The 27765-nt window shown below is 48.3% G+C and overlaps 1 protein-coding gene across 1 annotated transcript in view; it reads left to right on the forward strand.

The window, feature by feature from the left end:
- The first annotated feature begins 384 nt into the window (after positions 1–384).
- Positions 385–27765, forward strand: part of dcaf7 (ddb1 and cul4 associated factor 7) — a 62298-nt gene continuing 34917 nt past the window's right edge. The window contains exons 1-2 of the mRNA XM_038779582.1: positions 385–759; positions 4715–4826. Coding sequence (XP_038635510.1) covers positions 463–759; positions 4715–4826 — 409 coding nt within the window. The 5' untranslated portion in view covers positions 385–462. The remainder of the gene's footprint in view (positions 760–4714; positions 4827–27765) is intronic.

Raw genomic sequence — 27765 nt, forward strand, 5'->3', positions numbered from 1 at the left:
GTCAATCAGACTGATTTCCGCGCCTGTTGATTCACAAATTAATCCCCCAACGGAAAAAAACCGTTCTCCAGCCTCTGGGAAAGTCATTGGTTAACAGCACTGTCCATCCGAGTAGCAGCCACTCTCGCGCACCCACTCACAACCGATTGGCGAACATCCCTGTCCGTCAAACGACGTGTTTGCGCTTTCCGCTCGTCAAAGCCACGCTACCGACGGTTGGCGTCGCCCCTCCTTGTCCGATGTCTGATTGGACGGTGGTCCTGTCATTCCCGGGCAGCGGTCGGGTGTGATTGGCTAGGGTGGCTGTCAGTCAGCGGCGGGTTTCCGCTGTGAGTTTGAGCGGGTTATTGTTGTGGGGCCGACCGGCCGCGGGGGGGGGGAGGGGGGTGTGAGTGAGTGAGGCCGGGGCCGGGCTCGGAGAGCCAGCGAGAGAGCGCGGTGGGGGGGCCCTGTCATCCCAAAATGAGCATGCACGGCAAGAGGAAGGAGATCTACAAGTACGAGGCGCCATGGACCGTGTACGCCATGAACTGGAGCGTGAGGCCCGACAAGCGGTTCCGCCTGGCCCTCGGCTCCTTCGTGGAGGAATACAACAACAAGGTGCAGATCGTGGGCCTGGACGAGGAGAGCTCCGAGTTCATGGCCCGCAACACCTTCGACCACCCATATCCCACCACCAAGATCATGTGGATCCCCGACACCAAAGGCGTCTACCCCGACCTACTCGCCACCTCCGGGGATTATCTGCGGGTCTGGAGGGTAAGGAGAGGCCGTGGGCTGAGGGAGGGGAGTGAGGGAAGAGAGGGGTGAGGGAAGGGGGGGGAAGAGGAAGGGGGGGGGAAGAAAAAGGAGGGGGGGGAAGAAGAAGGAGGGGGGGAAGAAGAAGGAGGGGGGGGAGAAGAAGGAGGGGGGGGGGAGAAGAAGGAGGGGGGGGAAGAAGAAGGAGGGGGGGGAAGAAGAAGGAGGGGGGGGGAAGAAGAAGGAGGGGGGGAAGAAGAAGGAGGGGGGGAAGAAGAAGGAGGGGGGGGAAGAAGAAGGAGGGGGGGGAAGAAGAAGGAGGGGGGGGGGGGGAAGAAGAAGGAGGGGGGAAGAAGAAGGAGGGGGGGAAGAAGAAGGAGGCAGGGAAGAAGAAGGAGGCAGGGAAGAAGAAGAAGGAGGGGGGGAAGAAGAAGGAGGGGGGAAGAAGAAGGAGGGGGGGAAGAAGAAGGAGGGGGGGAAGAAAAAGGAGGGGGGGAAGAAAAAGGAGGGGGGGGAAGAAGAAGGAGGGGGGGGAAGAAGAAGGAGGGGGGGGGGAAGAAGAAGGAGGGGGGGAGAAGAAGGAGGGGGGGGAGAAGAAGGAGGGGGGGGAAGAAGAAGGAGGGGGGGGGAAAGAAGAAGGAGGGGGGGGGAAGCAGAAGGAGGGGGGGGAAGAAGAAGGGGGGGGGGAAGAAGAAGGAGGGGGGGGGAAGAAGAAGGGGGGGGGAAGAAGAAGGAGGGGGGGGGAAGAAGAAGGAGGGTGGGGGAAGAAGAAGGAGGGGGGGAAGAAGAAGGAGGCAGGGAAGAAGAAGAAGGAGGGGGGGAAGAAGAAGGAGGGGGGGAAGAAGAAGGAGGGGGGAAGAAGAAGGAGGGGGGGAAGAAGAAGGAGGGGAAAGAAGAAGGAGGAGTGGAGAGGGAGAAGAGGGGAGAAGAGGGGGAGTGGGGAGAAGAAGAGGGGGAGTGGGGAGAAGAAGAGGGGGAGTGGGGAGAAGAAGAGGGGGAGTGGGGAGAAGAGGGGGAGTGGGGAGAAGTGGAGAGGGTGAGAAGAGGAGGGGGTGGAGAGTGGGGGTGGGAGGAGAGTGGAAAGAGGGAGGGGGAGAAGAGAAGGAGGAGAGGGAGAGGGAGAGGGAGGGGGGAGGGGGGAGGAGAGGGAGGGGGAGAAGAGGGGGAGGAGGGGGAGTGGAGGAGAGGGGGGAGTGGAGGAGAGGGGGAGAAGAGGAGGGGAGTGGGGAGAAGAGGGGTGAGGGGGGAGAAGAGGAGAGAGGGGAAGAGGAGGAGGAGAGGGTGGAGGGGAGGGGTGAAGAGGAGGGGGAGAGGAGAAGAGGAGTGGGGGAGTGGGAGAAGAAGGGGGAGGGGGGAGTGGGAGAAGGAGGGGGAGAGAGGGGGGAGTGGAGGAGTGAGGGGGGGGAGCGGAGGAGAGGGAGGGGGGATGAGAGGGAGGGGGGATGAGATGGAGGGGGAGGGATGAGAGGGGGTGGGGGAGAGGGGAGGATATGGGGTGGCGCGAGCAATATGGGGTGGCGCGAGAGATACGAGGGGGGGAGGGGTGTGAGGAGGGGGTGGATGGGGAGAGATGAAGCGAAGGGGGAGAACGGTGGATGCGTGGGGGGAGAGGGAGGAATGGCAGGAAGGCAGTATGAAGGAAGGTGGATGCCTCTGAGAATGGGCGAGTGGCAGGGTGCTATGAGGTCTCGAGTGATGGGGAGAGGCTCCCGGGTGAGAGTGTTGCTGAGTGAAGGAAGAGATGGTAGCTCTTCACAGCTGTAGGAAGTGATTTTACTTTGCTTTGCACTGACTGGTAGCTGGTTTCCCTCTATTAAATATATCCTGTGAATACTGTAGTGAGCAAGGTAAAGAACAAATAATCTTTTGCCGTTGTTGGGCTTTTGCGGGCAGGACCTAAGGAGCCTATCACCGTCTGCTGAAGCTGTGGGATTTTAACAGCCAGATGGTGCCTCTGTTTAGCATCTTATCTGAGAGGGCATCTCTGACAATGCAACATCCTCACAGTGGTGATCATCACATACTGTGCGCAGACTGATGAAATGTTGGCGCTTCGTTTTATTTTGCATTGATTTATTTGAACTGAAACTATTGGAATAATTGTAGACATGGATTTGCTGTTGAGTGTAGAAAGCATTAATATGTGGACATAATCTTTGTGGAAGTTCGGTTTATACATTAAAAAAATGTTTTTTTTCAGTGACCTGGGGCCGAGATCGAACCCGGGACCTTGGTGCTGTGAGGCAACAGTGCTAACCACTCTGCCACCTTGCTGCCCTATTTGAATTTATACATTAACGTATTCGCTAATTTAACGCCACTAAATAACTGAAGCAGCAAGTCAGAGAGACTGAAAGGTCTTTAGTTTGATTGATCGGCTGTATAATATGAGCTGATTTCAGCCAGTCCTTAGCAGTCTACAAGTGTTCTCAATAATCCTCAGCTAAGTCGGGGGAAACTAGCCAGAGTTGCTGTTCCTATTCGGAAATTAGATGAGACTTTGGTGCTTTGCAAGGAGCACAAGCTTATACACATTGGCTGGAGTTGTGCATAACGTTTGACCATTTGTAGGAGATAGTGGGATGCCTTTAGAACCATAACCGATTCTCCGCTGGGTCACTGTCTGTGTGGAGTCTGCACGTTCTCCTTGTGTCTGTGGGTTTCCTCCGGGTGCTTTGGATTCCTCCCACAGTCCAAAGATGTGCAGGTTAGGTGGATTGGCCATGATACATTGCCCTTAGAGACCAAAAATGTTAGGAGGAGTTATTGGGTTACGGGGATAGGGTGAAAGTGAGGGCTTAAGTGGGTCGGTGCAGACCTGATGGGCCAAGCTCCTTCTGCACTGTATGTTCTATGTATACCTCACAGCTAGAGTGAGCATGGGGAGATTATAGAGTTGTAGCCTGGGAGTCACGTTCCAGGAATTTTGATGCTGATCAAAATGTGCCACCTTCATATGCAACAGAGGAGTGGGGTGATAATGGCATTGCTACTTGTGACGAATGAGTAAGAGAGGAAAATGGTTTATGATGTCGACTATGAGTAAAAATGTCTCAAATTTGCCCTCTCAGAATCTTTCCTGTGGGCATTGATCTCAAAGAGGCAGAATTCCATGGGTACCCCTCCCAAGTAGTCATTCTCCATATGTAAGCAGGATGTTCAATTACGAGAACCTCTCCTAATGTCCAGCCACACATGTTTTCCAGCAGGAGTCAGTGCTTGATGATGGAGAGCAGAAACCATGGCTGACCTTTCTTTCCTCCTGCATTTCTTCCACCACAATCTCATCGTCTTTGAGGCCATCTGTACCATCTCGGGTACACCCATCTGTGGAGAAAAGGCATTAATGTTTTGGGTTGAACGATTCTATGGAGCAAACTGAATTCTGTTTACCCAGACCTAGTAACATTTTGGTCTTTGTAGTTTGGCAGTGTACCTTGCTTTGCATTTAGCAACAAAACCATTAACAAGTTAATAACTTCTGTTTGTAAAATGGGATTAAGGGTTGACCTGTAACTGCCTCAGTCTCCTAAAATCTTGCGAGATTATACTTATTTTCTTGTGAATGGTTGTATTGCACGATGGTGTGATTTTCCAAAGATATAGTGCCATAGGATTTAGGGATAAATTCTAGATGTTGGTAGTGACAGATTTAACAGATGGGGAGTGGCTGTAATTGTTGAAGGGGCTGTGGCAGCAGTGCAGTAGATGGTTTTGGCACCTTTCATTCAGCTTTGAAATCACTATTGACTTGTGCTATAGAGTTCCCGTGTTGAAATTGGCGGTGATGATTCTTCATCCATCAAATGGCCTGCTGACTTTCACCAGCAAGGTTCACTTGTGAGGATTGGGCACTACCAGAGTGTGCCCTGGGAGCTGAGGCTAGCATGAACTGGAGCCTTCAAAGGAGTGGAAAGAATTAAGCAACTGACAAGAGGGGTTTGCTAAATATGTTTTCATTCTTTTCATGTTCCAGGTGAGCGATACAGAAACCCGGCTGGAATGCTTACTAAATAACAACAAGAACTCTGACTTCTGTGCACCTCTGACCTCATTTGACTGGAACGAAGTGGACCCAAATCTCCTGGGTAAGGCAGAGCTGCAGGCTATGCAGCACCATCTCTGCTAATTACTCAGCTTCTGGAAACCTGTGTGATGTGCAGCTTAGAACTGTGCAATTAGCTCCGTAAACTTCACCCCTCTCCCGAGAAAGCCTAGACTCAAACAGTTTTTGTAATGATGTCAATGGTAGAGGGATTGATTGCCCATGGGAGCTCTGTGGCTTTGAGGGAGTAGAGACCCTTGTTGCATTTTCTAATTCATTTGATGATTTTTGTGATTAAGCAGATGTGAAAAGCCTGAATTTGAGACCCTGTGTAATCGGAAGGGATGTATCATAAGTGGACTTATTTTATAAAGTTTTCTTATTTTTTAATGGGAATTTTGTATTCCACAAGCTGGGGGACACTATGTGCTGCAAAATGGAACACTTTTTCATTGAGCATCCCATACTATGACAGTGTGACTTATTTTCTGGCTTCCCACATTTGTAAGTCACCAAATTAGAGAGTTTTGTTCACTGGATCCATGATTGGTTTTGCTAAATTCAAGAGAACCAGTAGTTGGAGGAAACGTGGACTCCATTACACATGTGAACCCAGGTCCAAGGTAATAGACGATGTCTAACTCAACGAAATATAGTAGTACAGCTGGTTGAAGCACTAATGTTCAGGCAATCTGGGCTATTTCGTTCCTGTGCTGCTGGGGACTGTAACCAATTATTGCCCATCTCCACAGTAAAGGAGGGAGAATTACCCCAGGGATAGGTGCAATCACATTTTCCCTGGGCACAGGCTTGAGCACCATGACTATTGATTCAGCCAGCAAGCAGTGACTGAGCTTTGTTGCTGCTTTGAGTGCGAGGATCCTCGCAGTTGTAACATATCACTGCGTTCCCTCATCCGATTCTCGATCTGCCGTCCAACATCACCAAGTTTCACATTAAGGCAAACAGCAATTTCATAAATATGTTTGATTACATAACCAATATATAGGTAGGAAAACTAGTACTATTACAGAGGGTTGGGGGAATTTTTATAACAGGAATATGGGGCCTTGGAAGCTAAAAGGTTAAGAACCCTGAATTGGTGGTCTGGTTATCACATTGCTGGTTGTGGAATCTTGCTGGGCACAATTTGGGTACCATGTCTCCTACCTTACAATTCTTTCCTCCAGATCCCTTTGGACCTGTATCCCATGGAGACTCTTACTTTCCATGGAGTATGGGGACTCCATATTCTTCATATCAGTCTGCACCACCTCACACTGATCTGTATTTGTAAAGCAAACCTGGACTGCTGTTTCCTTTCTCCGTGGATATCATGTGTGTGATGGTGAGGATCAGGTATTGGTGAGGCCACATGAAGAGCACGGTGTATGGTTTTGGTCACCTGACTTGGCGGAGGGATGCTCTTGCATTGAAAGGAGTTCAGAAAAGGTTCACTAGGCTGATATCTGGGATGAGCGGTTCTCTTATGAGGAAAAGTTGGACCTGCACTCGTTTGGAGCTTAGAAGAATGGTAGGTAATCTTATTGAAACATACAGAATCTTGAGGGGGCTTGGAGAAGATGGCAGGATGGGTTGAGAAAGCAGTTAAAAAGACTTGTGGCCCTGGGCTTTAAGTAAACCACAGCTGTGAATGTTTGAGAACTAAGACCTACTCAAGTCAACAGAAGTGCTAATACACAGAGGAGTTGTCATCAGCACTGCAATGAGTGTATCAGTGACACATAAGATCACGAGAGAAATTCCAGCACTGATGGCTCCGCTATGTCTTTCAGCTTCAATGGGAAGACTGTGGAACAAATGCCCCTGAGCCAGCCCCAGAAGGATTCCGGCAAAACTGCAAAATTAACTTTAATGGACAGCAATGTCTTCAGATGGCTGAAAACTATCCTCTGCTTGGTCCTGTTATCCCAACTCTCAAATGGCCAAAGGTCTGGGGGAGGACAAAGAAAATGATTCAAAGGCATTGAAGTTCAAAGCATGGCAGTGTTGGGGGGGAGCTTGCTACTATTTGTTCAGAATGGCAGCAACTTGTGTAAAAAGCTGCTTCACACTGAGTCGCAATGAGTAAATGATGAGAGCAGCAGCAGAGAAAGAAAGAAAAGGTGGTAAATCCTGAACTCTGGATCGCACTACCTTGTGTGGCATACTACATCTTTGGACTGTGAGAGGAAAACAGAGCACCCGGAGGAACCCACACAGACATGGGGAGAACATGCAAACTCCACACAGACAGTCGCCCAAGGGCGAATTGAACATTGGTCTGTGGTGCTGTGAGGCAACACTGTGCCATCGTGCCACCCCATGCAGAAACTCATGACCCCGAGTCATCCTTAAATCAAGGTGCTGATTTAAAATCTATCTAATGTCTTGGGCAAAGTGATTGAGAGTAACGTATTCAAGTTTGTTGATACATTCCCACATAACGTTTAAGTTGTCGGGAGGATATACGGGCTGCAAAGAACTATAGACTGGTAAAGTGAGTGATCAACAAGGTGGTAGCTGCAGTATAATGTGGAGAAAAAGCGGTTATTCTTTGTGGTTGTAATGCTGGAAAAGCAGAATAAACTTTTAGATGATGATGATGATAGTACCCAATTCTAATTAAGGGGCAATTTAGTGTGGCCAATCCACCTACCCTGCTCATCTTTGGGTTGTGGGGGTGAGACCCATGCAGACATGGGGAGAATGTGCAAACTCCACGTGGACAGTGACCCGGAGCCAGGATCGAACCTGGATCCTCGGCGCTGTGAGGCAGCACTGCTAACCACTGCACCACCGTGTTGCCCCCGATTATGTGTGTGCTTGTACAACAAACGCAAAGTTAGCATGAAGATATGGCAGACAAATATAAAGGCAATTAGCTTTTATTACAAAGGACTGGAGTACACGAATAAGGAAGTCGCTGCAAATGTACAGAGCCCAGAGGGACTGGTTTAGAACAGGGCTAAAGAGCTGACTTTTAAAGCAGACCACGGTAGGCCAGCAGCATGGTTCAATTCCCGTACCAGCTTCCCCGAACAGGCGCCAGAATGTGGCGATTAAGGGCTTTTCACAGTAACTTCATTTGAAGCCTACTAGTGACAAGCGATTTTTCATTTAGTGGCATCTTATCTGGACCACTCTGCCGTTTGGTCTCCATATTTAAGGAAGGATGTGCTGGAATTGGAGGTGGTATAGTGAAGGTTCACTGGATCGGTCAAACCTAATCCTAGGGACCAGTAAGGCCCGGGCCTCAGTACACCAGGCCATAGTCTGAACATAAGTTGTTGATCGTTTAGGACTGAGGTGAGACACTTATACATTCAGAGGGTTGTGGACGAATGCTCCATTAAAGATATTCAAAGCAGAGATGGGTAGACTTTTGGGCCATCATGGAATCGAGGGGTTTGGAGAGTGATTGGGAAGTCGAGTCGAGGGAGTGATGAGCTGTGGTCATATTGAAAGGCTGAGCAGCTCTAGAGGCTGAATGGTCTACTCCTGCTTCCATTTCATATGAGCTGGGTGTCGGTGTATGTGTGAAACCAAATGCTGTGTTTTTAGATGCTGTTGCTGAGGGGCAGCATGCAGCTGTGAATTAGGAGACTGCCAAGGATAGAGGAGGCAGTGCAGGAATGGGACGAGTAATTGCTGCAGTAAGTTGGAACCAACTTAATGAGCGCACAGGATCAATTTCAGCTGTGATGCACAAATCTCACTGTTACTCTAGTAGCCTTTTGAATTTCACTGCCGATATTTGCATACAAAGGTTGGTCATTTATTATAAAATTAGGAATCTTTTGATAAGAGTAGGTAGTATAGGATTGTTTCCACTGGCAGGGGGAGAGCCAATTACAAAAAACACAGATTTTATGAAATTGGCAAAAAAGAAGCCCAAGGGGATGAGAATTCTTTTCACATTGTGAAGATTTTGAATGTAGGGCGGCAACAAATTCATAAACTTCAAAAGATAATTGGGTATATGTTTGAGAGGGGTATACTGTATTGTTTAATTGAGTTAAAGGGTTGATGGTGTTTGAACATGGTGGATCAGCTCCTTCAGGAGGTAGGTAAAGATTAGATGAGTAAATGAGAATGTTTTCGCATTCCATGTTCGTTGTGTTTCAGAAGGATGATCACAGGCATTCCTTTGGATTGGACTTGCGAGATGAAGTTAGTTTCTGAGTGGTTAAATGCAGAGCCTGTTTTGTAAAGTGGTTTAACACCCGACTGTAATCATTCAGAATGGTTGTGAGGCCCTGTATGGGGGTGAGGGAGGAGTTGGGTGTGCTAAAGATATGTGCTTGTGCTGCAGAATCATCTCAAAAATACAGCCAAGGACACGAAAAAGCCATTTGCCTTCCATTACCTAAACTCTCCAAGCCTCACCATCCAATTCCATTTGAAACATTTTAATGTGTAGTCTCCTAGAAACTTGACTAACTAGATTAATATTTATTACTGAGTAAAGGTGTTCTACTTTCTGTTCAAATCATCTGTTCTCTATTTGTTTGAATTGGAGTAATTGCCCTGGTTTACCTTATCTGAAGATTTATCAATTATTACAGCAGACATTATTCTGCACATGAACCACAGAGACTAATCCCACCCTTCATAAAATCATAGAATTTACAGTGTGGAAGGAGGCCATTCAGCCCATCTAGTCTGCACCGGCCGTTGGAAAGAGCACCCTACTTGAGCCCCACGCCGCCACCCTATCCCCTTTATCCCTGTAACCCAACCTAACCTTTTTGGGCACTAAGGGCAATTTAGAATGGCCAATCCATCTAATCTGCACATCTTTGGACTGTGGGAGGAAACCCTTCGCATTCACTTTGGTATTCTCTCTTTCAAATAACTACGTAGTTGTCCCTTAATGGTGCATGATGCTGCTACGAAAAATTTTGCAGCAGAGAATTTTACATTTCATCACTTTGAATGAAATTTAGACTTTCCCTTTAATAATCTGAAGTTTGTGCCAACCATCTTGGTGACCAATGGGAACAATAACCCTTCCTTCACTCCATGACTCTTCAGATAAATCCTGAGCTGCATGAGTGAAAATAGCTTGACATCAATCTTTATTGGTATAACCCCTCGTTCCTGGCAAAGTTTGTCAGTTTGAACTGAACATTTTCTGTTGTTTTTGTATCCCTCTGTTAATGAAGTATTCTAAACCTGGTGCTCAAACTGTGGTTTAACGATAAGATCTTCTCCAAGTTCAGTGTTATCTCCTATGTATTCCATGCTACTAGATCCATTTATTCAATTGTTTTCTTTTTCAAGCCCTTATCTATTGTAGATTGCGGCACAGAAGTTGGCCTAGCATACAGGACAAGCCCATTCTCCTCCCCCCCCCCCCCAGCCTTTGTACTTGGTGTGGCACTCGGCCCTACCCATGCTATTGCATTAGGATTCAGCCTCAATTTTCACCCCACAGATGGCTGCTTTGCTTACTGGTACCTTATAACTGGGTAGAAATGATCAAAAGGGCATAGAGACATCCCCACGCCGAGCAAACGCTGTGTATCGGTGGCAAAACATGGCGATCACTCGCATCCACAACAGTGGTTCACTTTTATACTCGGCAAATAAGTCAACACTCCTTTTTGGAGGAATTTATTTGAAGCTTCAAAGGTTGACCTACGTTCCGCCATCTATAGTACTTTCAATGCCACTGCAACTGCAGGCGGGAGCCCCTCTGCTTCACTTTCAGTGAAAATGTTACCATTTAAGATGCATAAATGTACTGGGCATTTTGATGCCAATGCAATTTGCCTGCCATACTTGGAGACTTTAAAGGGGTATAGAAAGAGGAAATGCTGTAAATAATCAGCTGGTCTGGCAGCGAGAAACAGTTAACATCTCTGGTTGATGGCCTTTGTTGGAACTGTCGGTGTTAAATATTTCCCAACCGTGATGCTGCCAGACCTGCTGACTATTTTCAGCATTTCCTGTTTCAATTGTTGATTTCTAGCATCCACTATATTTTGCACTTGTATTCGAATTTAAGCAGGTAGTGTACGTGCAGTGTTCTGTTGAACAGGACTGTTTAGTATGTGACTGCAGTTAGTGCATAATACAAACTAAAACACCACACAATTTAAGGAGAGTCAGAAAGAACTGCAAAAAATACAGAAGGTATTAGACCATAACAAGGTCTAACAAGTATTAGACCGTAACAAGGTACAAAATGAGTAAGCACAGCTGTTCCTGTCCAAGATGCTAAACTTTGTTCCGACTTAGTACAAATGAATAATATTTGGTGCTTTAACTGATGTAAGCCAATTTAAACATGGGTGTTTTGTGTTGTGAACTGTACTTCCATTCTGTTTGACATTGACCAGTACTCTGGTAAGCTATCTGCTAGCCTAAGTCTATCATCCTATAACCTTTCATGATTGTAAATACAATTTGTCGTATTATCAATTTGATGTCAGCAGATTTCAGTATTCTCTCAATTCTTAATTCAGTCATAAATAAGAGCAGCCAGCCCCAATGTTCCCCAGTGATCTATCATCCACTATTTCTTTCCAGACTGAGAAACCTCTTCATATCCAGGTAATATTTTGGATACTTGCTAAACTCTGTCCGTAAACACCGTTTATCTATAGAATTTGATTATTTTCTTTACCTTCCCGTCCATCACAATTACGATTTATTTATGGGCGACGCAGTAGCACAGTAGTTAACATTGTTGCTTCTAAGCGCCCGGGACTCGTTTTTGATTCCCGGCTTGTGTCACTGTCTGCCCTTTCTCCCCGTGTCTGCGTGGGTTTCTTCTGGACGCTTCAGTTTCCTCCCACATGTCTTGAAAGACGTCCTTGTTAGGTGAATTGGACATTCAGAATTCTCCCTCAGTGTACCTGAACAGACGCCGGAGTGTGGCGACTAGAGGATTTTCAAGTAACTTAATTGCAGTGTTAATGTAAGCCTACGTGTGACACAAATAAAGATTATTATTATGGTTTTTCCCTCTATTATAGCCTGCATATAATTGTAATTTAAATTGGACCCAGAATTGAGGATGAAGTCTGAAACGTGCTTTGTAATCTCTGCAGACGGTACTCTACTGGTCCTGGTTGTATAGCCTATTCACCTTTGTTTTTAATTGCTTTACCAATTATATAAAAAAGTTTTAAGACTTGCATTTATATAGTGCTCATATCATCTCAATGTCTCAAAGCACATTACAGTCAAAGAAGTACTTTTTGAAGTAGGGGGTCACTGTTGTAATGTAGCAAACGTGACAGCCAGCTTGTGCACAGCAAGCACCACAACAGCAATGTGACAATGACCAGATAATCTGATTTGGAGGGTGTTGATTGAGGGATAGATATTGGCCAGGATACTGTGGATAACTCCGTCTCTTATTGCCATAGCATCTTTCATATCCACCCAAAGAAGGTAAAAAGGACCTCTGTTTCATGTCTCATCCAAAAGACAGCACCTCCCACAGTGCAGCACTGTGCTGGAGTGCCAGCTTTCATGTTTGTACTTAAACCCTGAAATGGAACTCAAGTGGCTCAGAGGCAAGAGTGCTGTCAACTGAACCATGGCTGACATTCTAATATTGTCTTGATGTTGAAAGTACAAAGTCCCCATGACACCAGGTCTTTTTCTAATTTTCCTTGTGTTAGCCTGCTCCATTCTTTGGAGTCAACTGTGTGTGACAGTCATGGCATCATATGCAATGTTTTGCAGTTGTTTATATTATCATCCATCTGCTTTTGTCTGCCCAGTGTCTTGACTGACCAAATTGTGTCCTTTGCTGCTCTTGATCTCTGTTGTAACCTGCCTGAATACAATATCCCACAACTCTTGGGGAGTATGAGTGGTGGGGGAGGGGAATCATTTGCAGTTTCACCTGCATAAATACAGCTGACCAGTGTCGTATCAGCTAGACGAGTAAAGCAGTGTGAAGGCTGCTGTATATATAAAATAGCAAATAAAGTTATTTTCTTTGACTCTACAAACTCGTGTTGGATTCTTCGTGGCCCTCAATAAACTGGCATCTAGGGTTAAAGTTGGATGGCTGTCTACGCTACTGAAGCCACCTCCTTGGACTTTTGTTGGATACAGGTTGGATGTTATTTTTCCTGTTGCACCATGCCTGTTTACGGACGTTTGGATGTCTGTAATACTGCGCTGGAAAGTTTGAACCCGTATGCACAACGGGTGCGCTACTACTTCCAGGCGGATAATATCACCAAAATCAACCACCAGGTTGTCATTTTGCTAACCGCCTGTGGCCCATATACGTTTGGGGTGAAAAGAAGAATTACATACCCTACCACACCTGACAGTCGAACTTTTGATGAACTTGTGACCTTGATGGGGCAACATTTCAACCCAACTCCGTCCACGATAGTCTAGCATTACCGGTTCAACAACGCAGAGAAGACCCCTGGGGCAACACGGTAGCACAGTGATTAACACTGTGGCTTCACAGCGCCAGGGTCCAAAGTTTAATTCCCGGCTGGGTCACTGTCTGCGGAGTCCGTACGTTCTCCCCGTGTCTGCGTGGGTTTCCTCCGGGTGCTCCGGTTTCCTCCCACAGTCCAAAGATGTGCAGGTTAGGTGGATTGGCTATGATAAATTGCCCTTAGTGACCAAAAAAGGGTTAGACGGAGTTATTGGGTTACGGGGATAGGGTGGAAGTGAGGTCTTAAGTGGGTCGGTGCAGACTCGATGGGCCGAATGGCCTTCTGCGCTGTATGTTCTAATCCTTTGTTGAGTTTTTAACCACGGTATGCAGGATTGTGGAGTACTGTGACTGGTGACACAGGGGCTGTTTAGCACACTAGGCTAAATCGCTGGCTTTGAAAGCAGACCAAGGCAGGCCAGCAGCACGGTTCGATTCCCGTAACAGCCTCCCCGAACAGGTGCCGGAATGTGGCGACTAGAGGCTTTTCACAGTAACTTCATTGAAGCCTACTCGTGACAAGCAATTTTCATTTCATTTCACTTTGTCAGGAAGACCGTTTGGTTTGCCCCATCAATAATGTGGCCACCCAGAGGAAATTGTCATTCAAGCCAACATTGATCAACAGGCCATCCAGATAGCGTTGTCCCGAGAGAGTGCAGGAGCTACAGGGAATGGAGACACGCCATAGGGCGCAACCCCTTCCGTCCAAAAGCGTCTCCCCGCACCTCTGATGTACCTTGGGCGGGGCAGCGTAAGGATCGAAGCCAATGGCCATCAGGTGTTCCTCCCTGAAGAGAACCTTCTCCAGAACCGATGGACGAGGAACCGTGTCAGTATAAGACTTGTAGGTGCTGACCCCATAGCGGATGCTGTTCCTGGGGGCATTGTGGTTCCGACAGAAGCTGGGGCCAGTCCAGAGGCCATACTTTCCACTTGAGCCTGAGGGTACTACTCCCGTGGATGTGGAGATGGAGGACGACTACCTGCAGCTGCATTGTGGGGCAGCTCCCCGAGTGGCCCCATTAAGGTGAGGGTATGAGTCAATGGTCACCCGCTTGAGATGGAGTTGGACACTGGCACAGCAGTCTTCGTGATTGGCCAGAAGACATTCAACCACATCAAGCAGGGTGCACAGATCTTTACATTATACAGTCCAGGTTGGCCACCTATACAGGGGAACCATTGGACATTGCTGGCACTCTGATGACCTCTGTTGCTTATGGACACCAGGAGAGGCGTTTCCCGCTTATCGTTGTGCATGGGCCCAGGTCGGGACTGGTTGCGCCATTTGCGGCTGCAATAGCAGCAGATTCTTCAAATGGGTTCTGGAGGTTTGACGGTGGCACTAGGACGATACCAAGTATTCCAGCCCGGTTTGGGGAAGATATTCAGGTTGACCCGCAAGTCACGGCGCTCTATTTCCGGGTGTGCCCGGTGCTTTATGCCTTGCTTGAGAAAGTAGAAGCGGAGCTTAGTCGTTTGGAGTCCCTGGGTATTATCAGGCCCGCCCATTTCGCCGGCTGGGCAATGCCAGTTGTACCAGTAATGAAGCCACGGTTCGCTTGTGCGGCAACTATAGACTTAACCAATCCGGCTTTCTGGCTCGACTGATGGAAGATCCCTACGCAAAGCTTGCAGGCAGACTCTCATTCACTAAATTGGATATGAGCCACATCTACTTGCAGCTGGAGTTGGACCCTGCCTCCGAGCCATGTATTACTATCAATGCGCACAGGGGCCTGTATGACTATACTTGTTTGCTCTTTGGAGTGTCCTCTGCCTCCGCTATTTTTCAACGTGTCATGCAGAGCATCTTGAGAGGTCTGCCAAGTTTCGCTGTTTACTTAGATGACTTTTTGATTACGAGAGCTTTGGTGCAGGATCATTTGGAGGCTGTGCTTAAACACTTCTCGGGGGTTGGGGTCTGTTTACGTGCAAAGTATCTCTTTTTACGGCAAAATCGGGTGGACCTTGAAGAGTTTCATCCTGTCATGGAGAAGGTGTGCGCAATCCAACAGGCCCCCGCCTGATGCTTCTGGTGTTTGTTCTTTTCTCAGCATCGTAAACTATTACGAGAAGTTTCTTCCCAATTTGACAACTACGCTGGCCCGTTGCACCTTCTGTTGAAGAAGAATCACGCCTGGGTTTGGGGTCAGCCACAAGAGTGGGTGAAGCGACAACTGTCATCCGGGTTACTAACCCACTATGATCCTGCAAAGCCGTTGCTCGTCGCCTGTGATGCCTCCCTGTATGGTATTGGGGCTTCCAGTCCCATAGGATGGAGAACGGAGCTGAACGGCCGATAGCTTTCGCCTCCTGCACATTGACTGCAGCGGAAAAGAAGTACGCATGGATTGAAAAGCGGGCCTGGCGGTGGTCTTTGCGGTAAAACGCTTCCATCAATATGTTTATGGTCGTCACTTCACTATCGTGACCGTTTATAAGCTTCTGCTTGGACTTTTCAGAGAGGATAAGCCAATTCTGCCCATTGCTTCCACGCAGGTCCAGTGCTGGGCTTTGCTGCTCGCTGCCTATAGGTATGTGGAGCATAAACCAAGGACCCAGATAGCGAATGCAGATGCACTGAGCTGATTGCTTTTGTTGACTGGCCCCTTATCGGCCCCCATGACCGGTGAGGTGGTTGCAATCCTAAATTATATGGGCTCCTTGCCTGTCATGGCATTGCAGATCCGTGAGTGGACCCAGACAGATCCAGTCCTATCCAAGGTTCGGCACATAGTCCTGTATGGTGGGCAACATAGACAGCTCCCAGACGAGTTACAGGCATTTTCCTCAAAGCTGTCAGAATTTAGCGTGGAAGATGGTATCCACTTGTGGAGGACGTGTGTGGTAATTCCGGATAAAGGGCAGGAGCCGATACTAAAGGACCTTCACAATGGTCATCCGGGTGTGACCAAAATGAAGATGTTGGTCCGGAGTTACGTCTGGTGGCACGACCTCGACATTAATATAGCCCAACACTGCAGTTTGCCAAGAGTTTCAGAAGCTTCTGTCGGCCGCGCCCCAGCATCACTGGGAATGGCCAGGGCAGCCTTGGATGCACTTGACTGCAGACCTCACGGCCCTTTTGAAGGATCCATGTTCCTTTTATTGATCAATGCCCAATCAAAATGGTTAGAGGTGCATAATATGGCGGGTACAACGTCCTGCGCAATGATCGAGAAGATGTTTGTCTTTCAGCACACATGGACTCCCCGAGATGCCCATCACGGACAGTGACACTCCTTTCACAAGTGAGGAGTCGGTGGGGTTCATGAAGATGAACGGCATACGATATATCCGCACCCCTCCATACCACCAGGCTTCCAATGGGTTGGCGGAGCACACTGTGTAGACGTTCAAACAGGGCTTCAAGAAACAGTCTTCCGGGTCCACGGACACTAGACTAGGTTGTTTTTTATTTTCTTATAGAACCACTCCGCATGCGGTGTATGGGGTAGCTTCCGCGGAACTCCTAATGGGCCGCAGACTTCGTACCTGTCTCAGCATGGTTTTCCCAAACATTGGCGCAAAAGTACACCGTCCTCATAAACGACAGGGACATGGCGCTTCTCAGCATTGGCCGATCCGGCAGTTTGCGCCAGAGACCTGGTGTGTGTGTTCGGAATTTTGCTGGTGGTCCCCAGTGGGTCCCCGCCGTTATCTTTCAACGGATGGGCCCAATTTCTTACCACGTGCAAGACCAGAGTCTTATTCCATGCAAGCACGTAGACCACGTTTGGTCTAGAAGACTGTCTCTTCCACAGATTCCCCGTCCCAGGAGATCACTTCCCTAGCCGCAGCAACCACTGGATTCGGACACACTGGAGGTTCATCCTCGTGATCTCTTTCTGACGCTGCACTCACTGCCTGCTCGGCTTGTTGCAGAACCCGATGGACATACGGATGCTGAGATGACGGAGGTTCCTGACTCCAACTCTTGAGAGGGACAACAAGACACCTCCTTGGGGGAGTCCTTGGCCCCACAGTCATACATACAGCCTGTATTCATCTCGAAAGCGCCATTCGCTTTCTCGTTGCACGCTGCCTGATCCACTGCCTCGTGTGAATGATGTCATGAGGTGAAACGGTGACTGAGCCTCGGGAGCAGTGGGGAGGGTGTACATAGAACATAGAACAGTACAGCACAGAACAGGCCCTTCGGCCCTCGATGTTGTGCCGAGCAATGATCACCCTACTCAAACCCACGTATCCACCCTATACCCGAAACCCAACAACCCCCCCCATTACCTTACTTTTTAGGACACTACGGGCAATTTAGCATGGCCAATCCACCTAACCCGCACACCTTTGGACTGTGGGAGGAAACCGGAGCACCCGGAGGAAACCCACGCACACACGGGGAGGACGTGCAGACTCCACACAGACAGTGACCCTGCCGGGAATCGAACCTGGGACCCTGGAGCTGTGAAGCATTTATGCTAACCACCATGCTACCGTGCTGCCCTTATTCCCGCACAGGTGGCTTTAGAGGGCCCTACCAGCGGCGGCTTTGCTGCCATCCTGGTCAGTGGTGGACGGAAGGGGGAAGGTGAGAGTAACTGATGGGGAGGGAGGGGGAAGGCACGGGGATGTACCGGTGCCCCAAGTAAAAGGGAGGAGAGGGGAGGGAGGAGCAGGAAGGGTAGGTACAATAGGACAGGCCGTGCCCAAGCATGACTGGGAAAGGCTAGCGGGCTGGTCCCCCAAAAGATCTTGGATTCAGCAGTGGGTGGGGGGGGGACAGGGTCTTCAGTTCAGCAGGGGCCCAGCAAAACAGTCCACGGATGTTATCCCATCTCAGAGCAATTGGCAAATGAAAGAGAAATTAAAGTCCAGATGCACCAACTTCTCTTCGTCCCCTTCCAGGTGGTGCAGCAATCTCCTGGCTGCTGAGAAGCCTCAGGCCTGAGGGCCCTGCAAATGCAACATCAGCAAACAGTTCCAGCCCCATGGGCCTTGCAGATTGAAACAGGCAGCAAACAAACCTGCCCCCCTCCCCTACTTCTGCTGCAGGCTGTGGAAATGCAGGCAGGCATGCTGTGTGAAAATCCAGTCCCATGCTGGAGCACTATCCAAGCCAGGCCAAACCTTCACCTGTAGAGATTGCATTCCATCTGTTGCAGCTCCCAACAGCCATTCAGCTTCAGATAAAACAGGCAGCAGCAAATTTCTCCTCTCGCCCTTTTTCCAAGCTGTGTAAAGGGCTTGGTTAACTTGAAATATTTCACGTGGAAATTCCTTGAAGATATTCTGAGGCAAATGATCTCTATGTTAGTTTGATTTGTGTTTGTAAAGATTATTACATTTTATTAAAAGTCTGAGGTTTATGAAGCAAGTTCTTTCCCCTATGAATCCGACTGGTTTTTGTCAAGCTTTTGGTGTTACACTGCTTGTTCCTTGAACCAACCTCATTATTTTACCTGTTGGATATTCATAGAATCACGACAGTGCAGAAAGAGGCCATTTGGCTCATCGAGTCTGCACCTACCCTCTGAAAGAGCACTCCATCCAGGTCCACTTCACCATCTACCCCGGTCTTTGCGCAATATATTTACTATTGCCTGATTTGTCATCCTTTTCAAATGCACATATTAGGGGCTGGTTTAGCTCACTCGGCTAAATCGCTGGCTTTTAAAGCAGACCAAGCAGGCCAGCAGCACGGTTCGATTCCCGTACCAGCCTCCCCGGACAGGCGCCGGAATGTGGCGACTAGGGGCTTTTCACAGTAACTTCATTGAAGCCTACTCGTGACAATAAGCGATTTTCATTTCATAATAAAAATGTTTGCTGTTTCTGAGCTGTGTTGGTGGTAACTGCTAGTCTGTGGTAGATGTAGCTGTTGTCACAGAACAATGAATCACTTTGATTTGTTTCCTCCCTAAGATGGCTCAATTCTCCTTGCAGGCTAGTTTCCAGCTTCCCCCATGCATCTGAGCAGATAGAAAATACTAAAACAATTTGCAGTTTGAGACTATTCACCAGTAAAATAATTGGTAGGTAAAATGTGGAGACTATAAGCACAATTATGAGTTTACACATACTCCTGCTGCTGGCTTAAATGTTCCTTATCCATCTAGCCGCATATGGCAAACTCCTGGAACGATTTTGTAACTGGTGGTGCAAGCAATGCTTATGGAGTTCAGTATATCTCCCATTTGAATAATGGGGTTGAAACTGGTGAGCAAGTTGAAAATCGTAGTGTTTTAAGCATTTTCTTCCCTTTGAAGATCAAGCAGTTCCTTGGATGATGGTTACATCCATCAAGCTTTGTTGAGTAGCAAAATAATAATAGTGTCTCGCCCTGTAACAAAAATGCCAGTTCTGAACCAGGATTTATAGTGAAACTTTGTTTAAGGAACATAGAAACAGGAGTAGGCCAATTCAGCCAGTCATGCCTGCCCCATTATTTAATAGTGGATGATCAGACACTCCAATACCTAATCCTTTACGTTATTGCTGATCATAAATCTATCAATCTCTGCTTTAAACTTACTCAATGGCTAAGCTTCCACAACCCTCTGAATAGGGAATTCTTTCTTTAATAAACATTTTATTGAGGTATTTTTTGGCATTATATCAGCAGCAATATAAACAACGTGCATGAAAATATAAACATAGTGCAAATACCACCACTCTCTAACAGGTCCCACCATTAATTAACCCCCTAAGGTACGCTAATCTAACCCCCCACCCCCTCTGACGGCGATTAATTCTCCGCGAAGAAGTCGATGAATGGTTGCCACCTCCGGGCGAACCCTAACAGTGACCCTCTCAAGGCGAACTTAATTTTCTCCAAACAGAGAACGCTAGCTATGTCTGAAAGCCAAGTCTCCGACTTCAGGGGCCTATAGTCCCTCCATACTAGTAATATCCGCCTCCGGGCTACCTGGGAAGCAAAGGCCAGAACGTACGCTTCTTTCTCCTGGATTCCCGGGTCTTGCGACGCCCCGAAAATCGCCACCTCTGGATTCAAAGCCACCCTTGTTTTTAATACCTTGAACATGACGTCAGCAAACCCATGCCAAAATCCCCTCTGCTTTGGACATGCCCAGAACATGTGGACGTGGTTCGCTGGTCCTCCCGCACATTTTGCGCACCTATCTTCCACCCCAAAGAATCTGCTCATCCGGGCCACTGTCATGTGAGCCCGGTGAATGACCTTGAATTGAATCAGGCTGAGTCTGGCCCAAGTTGCGGTCATGTTGACTCTACTCAACGCACCCGCCCAAAGGTCCTCCTCTATCTCTTCTCCCCAGCTCCCCTTCCACTTTTGCTTCAGCTCCTCAGTCTGCGTCTCCTCTGATCCCATAAGTTCCTTATAAATGTCAGAAACGCTCCCCTCACCTATCCATCCTCTGGAAACTACCTTGTCCTGAATCTCCCTTAGCGGCAGGAGTGGGAAGGTTGGTACCTGTCTATGCAGAAAGTCCCGCACCTGCAGAAATCAAAATTGGTTTCCCCCCCACCAATGCAAACTTTTCCTCCAGCGCCCTCCTGTTCGGAAAGCTCCCCTCTATAAACAAATCCCCCATCCTATCAATCCCTGCTCTCCACCGTATTCGGAACCTCCCGTCCATCCTCCCCGGGGCAAACCGATGCTCCCACTGCTCCCAAATATCTCCTCCATTGCCCCCAGACGCTCAAGGCCGCCACCACCACCATGGGGCAAGTGGATTACTGTCCCGGCAAGAACGGCAGAGGCGCAGTTACCAGCGCCCCAAAGTTGTGCCCTTGCAAGAAGCCGCCTCCATATGCACCCATGCCGATCCCACCCCCCAACCAGCCACTTCCTAATCATGGCTATGTTATCCGCCCAGTAATAATTGCTAAAGTTCGGCAGTGCCAGCCCTCTCTCTCCCCGACTCCGCACCAGCATTACCCTCTTCACTTGCGGGGACTTGCCCCCCTCCCCCATACAAAGCCCGCTATAACTTTATTGACCCGCTGCAAAAAGGATCGCGGAATGAAGATGGGGAGACATTGAAATACAAACAGGAATCCCCGACCAGCCCCTTGAGGCCCTCGGAGTGATTGCTGCGGCTCTAGCCAGCGCAAACAGAGGGTGGTGAATCTGTGGAACTCGTTGCCGCAGAAGGCTGTGGAGGCCAATTCACTGAGTGTTTTTAAGACAGTGATAGATAGGTTTTTGATCAATAAAGGGATCAGGGGTTATGTGGAGAAGGCAGGAGAATGGGGATGAGAAAAATATCGAGATGACAAAAAGAGGATCAAGCATATCCAAACTTTAATACTCAGCCGAAGGTCTCCCACAAAGGAAGTAATAAATAAAAAGAGCAAGCACAGAGGCCAAGAGCAAGAATCTGCACTTCCCCAATCCCATCTCCCAACCACAGATCAGAGACAAAACAGATCACTGAACCACCAGCACCTGTACCATGCTCAATAGGACAATCGGATATGTCGAGGCCAAAAACCAAAAGGAATATAGACCAATCCTAAACGGAGGTTGGAGGGGTACAGACCCCGCTCTAGGGTGGGAGGGTGTCAGAAAGTCCCTCACTCCAAACAACAACTCGGACCACTCAAAGAAATGATGAGGCCACCCAAAGGCAAACATAGATCTGTAAAAATGTCCATGTCACCATGGCTCGACATCCAACACCGCCACAGCCGGCCCTTCGGCACCAGTACTAAGAGAGAAGTAGAAGCAATGCCCTCAAAACCTCCCAAAGTCCGAGTGAGTCGAGAATAAGAACTGTCAGAGTTGACCCCTCGGATCCACAAACCACCCCCTAAAATATCACTACTAGAAGAGAACCAGCCAATCAACCGCCGAGTGGGTCCCATCCAACTCTGCAGATGAATAAGGATACTGAACACTTTCGGACCCTTGCCCAACCCTCATCTCTGCGGTCGTTGACCTACCCACCTGAGCTTCCCCACCACACCCCCAGGGGAGGACCTCTGTGCAAGGAGAAACATGATGCTAACGACCTACCCCAACGGCGTCGTGAAGAAAAGGATCAGAATTGGTTCCACGGGCTCCCTTGACACCCCAATCTCCTACACCTCTCCAAAGCCTGGCCAGTACAGCCCCATGCAGACACACCTCCCATCCCCCTCAAACCATCAAATATCAAACCAGCAACAGGACCAACACCCCAAACGTTTAAGAGAAAAAAAGGAATCCCTCCTGGGAGGGACGACTAGACGCACCACCTACCACCACATAAAGGATATTCATAGGAATTAGAAGCAGAATCCGGCAATTCAGCCCTTCAAACCTGATCCCCCATTCAATCAGGTCACAGCTGATCATTTCCTGGGATGTGATTCTCTGGCTGTGTTACACTTGAGTGAGATCACAATGTGGCCAGAGAATCTTGGGAGAGCCCCTCCCACGGGCTTCTTGGCAGCCTCCGCTCCTAACAGGATCTGGATCTCTGCGAAAAAAGAGGTGCGACCAAACGATGCTCGTGGAGGTGGGTCATAAACCTACTTAAGGCCTCCTTACCTGGGATACACAGGCCTCCCTCGATTCTCCGGCCTCCCCAGGGAGGCTGCAGCTGGGCGCCGATCAGTGCTAGTCCACAAGAACGTGGTCCAGGTGGAACGGCACCCTGGGGCTCTCCCAGGGCATTGGAGGCCCCTAGGTGATCAGGGTCAGAGCAGATGGCCCCCTGGCTCTTCCCCTGGAATGTGGACACCTTGAAGCTCTGCCAAGGTGCCTGGGTGGCACTGCTAAACTGGTTGGAGCACTGCCAGGGTGCCAGTGCATGGATGGCACTGCCAAGGGTCAGGGTCTGAGGGGGGCCATGCCAACAAAAGAAGTGTTGAGGGGAAGTTTGATGGATGTGCAGGGCCAGTAAGTAGGGACATCCAGGAGGTTTTTTGGGGGGAGGGGGGGGGGATGTTGACTGTTGGGGGTTCTGGAAGGACAGGGTGCTGTAAGTGGGATTGTAGCGTGGGGAGCCTGAAGTTGGGGGCCCCCAGGGACCTCATAGCTTGGTATCCTCACTTGGGGGATGTGGGGTAGTGCCCATGTGTGTAGGTGATGACATTGCCCATGGGTGAGGGTTTGTGGGGATCCACAAGCTCACTTAGAGATCAGGGCACCCTTTCAAAATGGCGGGTCGCTCTCCGAGTTCAGTTCCCCAATGCTAAAGTGTGGGCTAAACCGAATATAAATTCCCATGGTCCAAAAAAGTGACTAAGTGAGGGTGAAACCCACGCAGATATGGGGAGAATGTGCAAACTCCACACGGACAGTGACCTAGGGCTGGGATTCGAACCCAGATCCTCAGCACCGCAGTCCCAGTGCTAACCACAGCGCCACATGCCACCCCTACTGTTAACCCTTTATTTTTAAAATCAGAAATATATCTATCTCCTTCTTGAAACCATTTAATGATTCAGACTGCACCGCACTGTGGGCCAGCGACTTCCACCTCTGCGAGAAGTAGTTTCTTCACATCGCCGTTTTAAATCTACCACCTTTCAGCCTATATCTGTGACCTCTCGTTCTAGAGTGCCCACAAAGGGGAATGTTTACTTTATCAATCCTTCTTAGCATTGTAAGTGTAAACCCAAACCGTTCAATTTCTCAAACCCATTCATCCCCAGAATCAATCTGGCGAATCTCCTCTGTACTGCCTCCACTGCCTCAATTCTTCCTCAAATAAGGAGACCAAAACTGGACACACATGTTAGGCTGAATGTTTACTTTCGGATTTGTGCAGTTCATTTATTCAGTTGTTAGGAATGGAGGGAATTTGCGCAGCAGTAAGACTTCCAGCATGTTACATCCAGTCCTTTACATCCACAGTCAAGTGGAAAGGCAGAGAAAGGTGTGCAAATAGTAAAACAATTACTTTTTAAAAACATCGATGGACAGTCAGGATGATCCATATCTGGCATTGCTCAGTTATCGAGCATCACCTTTGAGCAATGGTTTGTCACTTTCACAATCACTGATGAACAGAAAGATAAGAACAACGTTTCTGCGCCATTCAAATCAACAAACAAGCCACAAGATGCAAAATCAACTGCAATCTCAAAAGAGGAAGCAGAAGAGGTAGGGGCTGGTTCAGCACAAGGCTAAATCGCTGGCTTTGAAAGCAGACCAAGGCAGGCCAGCAGCACGGTTCAATTCCCGTACCAGCCTCCCAGAACAGGAGCCGGAATGTGGCGACTAGTGGCTTTTCACAGTAACTTAATTTGAAGCCCACTTAGAACATAGAACATAGAACACTACAGCGCAGTACGGGCCCTTCGGCCCTCGATGTTGCGCCGACCTGTGAAACCATCTGAAGCCTATCTGACCTACACTATTCCATTTTCATCCATATGTCTATCCAGTGACCACTTAAATGCCCTTAAAGTTGTCGAGTCTACTACTGTTGCAGGCAGGGCGTTCCACACCCTGACTACTCTCTGAGTAAAGAAACTGCCTCTGACATCAGGGGCTGGTTTAGCTCACCAGGCTAAATCGCTGGCTTTTAAAGCAGGCCAGCAGCACGGTTCGATTCCCGTACCAGCCTCCCCGAACAGGCGCCGGAATGTGGCGACTAGGGGCTTTTCACAGTAACTTCATTGAAGCCTACTCGTGACAATAAGCGATTTTCATTTCATTTCATTTTCATATCATTTTCATCTGTCCTATATCTACCACCCCTTAATTTAAAGCTATGTCCCCTCGTGTTGGTCATCACCATCCGAGGAAAAAGACTCTCACTGTCCACCCTATCTAACCCTCTGACTATCTTATATGTCTCTATTAAGTCACCTCTCAGCCTTCTCCTCTCTAACGAAGACAACCTCAAGTCCCTGAGCCTTTCCTCGTAAGACCTTCCCTCCATACAAGGCAACATCCTAGTAAATCTCCTCTGAACCCTTTCCAAAGCTTCCACAACCTTCCTATAATGTGGTGACCAGAACTGCACGCAGTACTCCAGGTGCGGCCGCACCAGAGTTTTGTACAGCTGCAGCATGACCTCGTGGTTCCGAAACTCAATCCCCCTACTGATAAAGGCTAGCACACCATATGCCTTCTTAACAGCCCTATTAACCTGGGTGGCAACTTTCAGGGATTTATGTACCTGGATGCCGAGATCTCTCTGTTCATCTACACTACCAAGAATCTTGCCATTAGCCCAGTACTCTGCATTCCTGTTACTCCTTCCAAAGTGAACCACCTCACACTTTTCCGCATTAAACTCCATCTGCCACCCCTCAGCCCAGCTCTGCAGCTTATCTATGTCCCTCTGTAACCTATAACATCCTTCAGCACTATCCACAACTCCACCGATCTTCGTGTCATCTGTAAATTTACTAACCCATCCTTCTACACCCTCTTCCAGGTCATTTATAAAAATGATAAACAGCAGTGGCCCCAAAACAGATCCTTGCGGTACACCACTAGTAACTGAACCCCAGGATGAATATTTGCCATCAACCACCACCCTCTGTCTTCTTTCAGCTAGCCAATTACTGATCCAAACCGCTAAATCACCTTCAATCCCATACTTCCGTATTTTCTGCAATAGCCTACCGTGGGGAACCTTATCAAACGCCTTACTGAAATCCATATACACCACATCAACCGCTTTACTCTCATCCACCTGTTTGGTCACCTTCAAAAAACTCAATAAGGTTTGTGAGGCATGGCCTACCCTTCACAAAACCGTGTTGACTATCGCTAATCAACTTGTTCTTTTCAAGATGATTATAAACCCTATCTCTTATAACCTTTTCCAACATTTTACCCACAACCAAAGTAAAGCTCACAGGTCTATAATTACCAGGGTTGTCTCTACTCCCCTTCTTGACAGCATTTGCTATCCTCCAGTCTTCCGGCACTATTCCTGTCGACAAAGACGACATAAAGATCAAGGACAAAGGCTCTAAAATCTCCTCCCTGGCTTCCCAGAGAATCCTAGGATAAATCCCATCTGGCCCAGGGGACTTATCTATTTTTACACTCCAAAATTGCTGACACCTCCTCTTTGTGAACCGCAATCCCATCTAGCCTGGTCGACTGTACCTGAGTATTCTCCTCGACAACATTGTCTTTCTCCAGTGTAAACACTGATGAAAAATATCCATTTATCGCTTCCCCTATCTCCTCTGATTCCACACACAACTTTACACTACTATCCTTGATTGGCCCTAATCTTACTCAAGTCGTTCTTTTGTTCCTGATATACCTATAGAAAGCCTTAGGGTTTTCCTTGATCCTATCTGCCAACGACTTTTCGTGTCCACCCAGATCCATCTGCCCAGATGCACTTTGAATCTGCTTTCCATTTAGATAATTTGCCTTTCTATTTTTTTTTTGGCCATAGTGGAAAACCTCACACTTCTATTCAGACCGACCTCACTCACGAGATCTGACAACAGTTAGAACAGACAAAGAAGGAGACCAACATCTGGAGAAATTACCAACCCCACCCCCCCCCCCCCCCCAAACAATTCTGGGAGGAGTCTATCTTCAACAGAATAATACATGGTTCGTCTGGGTCTGCTGATGAAAAGGCACAATCTAAAATATGAAAAGCATAAAACCCCCTTTAGAATAAATAAACTGCACAAATCGCAAAATGAATATTCGGTCTAACATGATAAAACTTTATTAAATCAGGATAGCCAACGAAAGACGACATCACACCCAAAGCATTTACTTTCCTACAACAAATGAATCAACAATGTTAACAGACTGCCACGTGATTATCAGGGAGTAAGGTCCAGGATAATAATTGAGAAACGAGCCATTGACTGCTGCACTGGAGTACGAAGTAAATGGGCATCCAGGATAAAGGAGGATCTGAAAAGGAGAGCACTTTTCACGATCATCCAAGGATTCCAATGAATAGAGCACAAATCTCATTAGTTCCAACATACCAACTCGACCGAGCCCACACAGTCAACTACCCAGATTCCAACGGGGGGACTGCCTGGCTGGCTCAGGAAGCCCTAACCCCCCTCAACCAACAACAGGAACAGGATCACGTAGAACCAGGGGCTGGGAGACCAACCTAACCCCACACCTCTAATCCAGGCTGTCCATCCTCCAGATTGAGACCCCCCCCCATCAAGTCATGGCAGCCAGTTCTTAAACATGGTTGGGAATTTCTCTACCATCTCACCAGAGACACTGGACACGACCGACCTCCTGATTGGCTCCCCATCGTCCTTACCTGTATTCCTTCGAATGGACGATGCAGCAGGAACTCAACCATGCAGAGGTTGGCTGCCACCAGAGACAGTACTCTCTCTGCAACCAGAACCCCCTCGTGCACTGCCCATCCTCCATAAAGACACCTCGTAACTCTTCATCGCAAGTAGTCAGCATCCGTTGGTGTGCACCATACCATCAGGATGACAAATCTCTCAAAGGCAGCTGCGCCACCATAGGCATGGGGCCCACCCCAATTCCTTCCAACTTCCACAACTCAGCAAGGATTAAAACCTATTGTTGATGACACAACGATTAGTCGGGTGGTGAACAGTGAGGTTGAATGTCTTGGGTTACAGGAAGATATAGACGGAATGCTCAAATGGGCAGAAAAGTGGCAGATGGAATTTAACCCTG

The sequence above is a fragment of the Scyliorhinus canicula genome, chromosome 19 (genome assembly GCF_902713615.1).
Source record: "Scyliorhinus canicula chromosome 19, sScyCan1.1, whole genome shotgun sequence".
In the NCBI taxonomy this organism is placed as follows: Eukaryota; Metazoa; Chordata; class Chondrichthyes; order Carcharhiniformes; family Scyliorhinidae; genus Scyliorhinus; species Scyliorhinus canicula.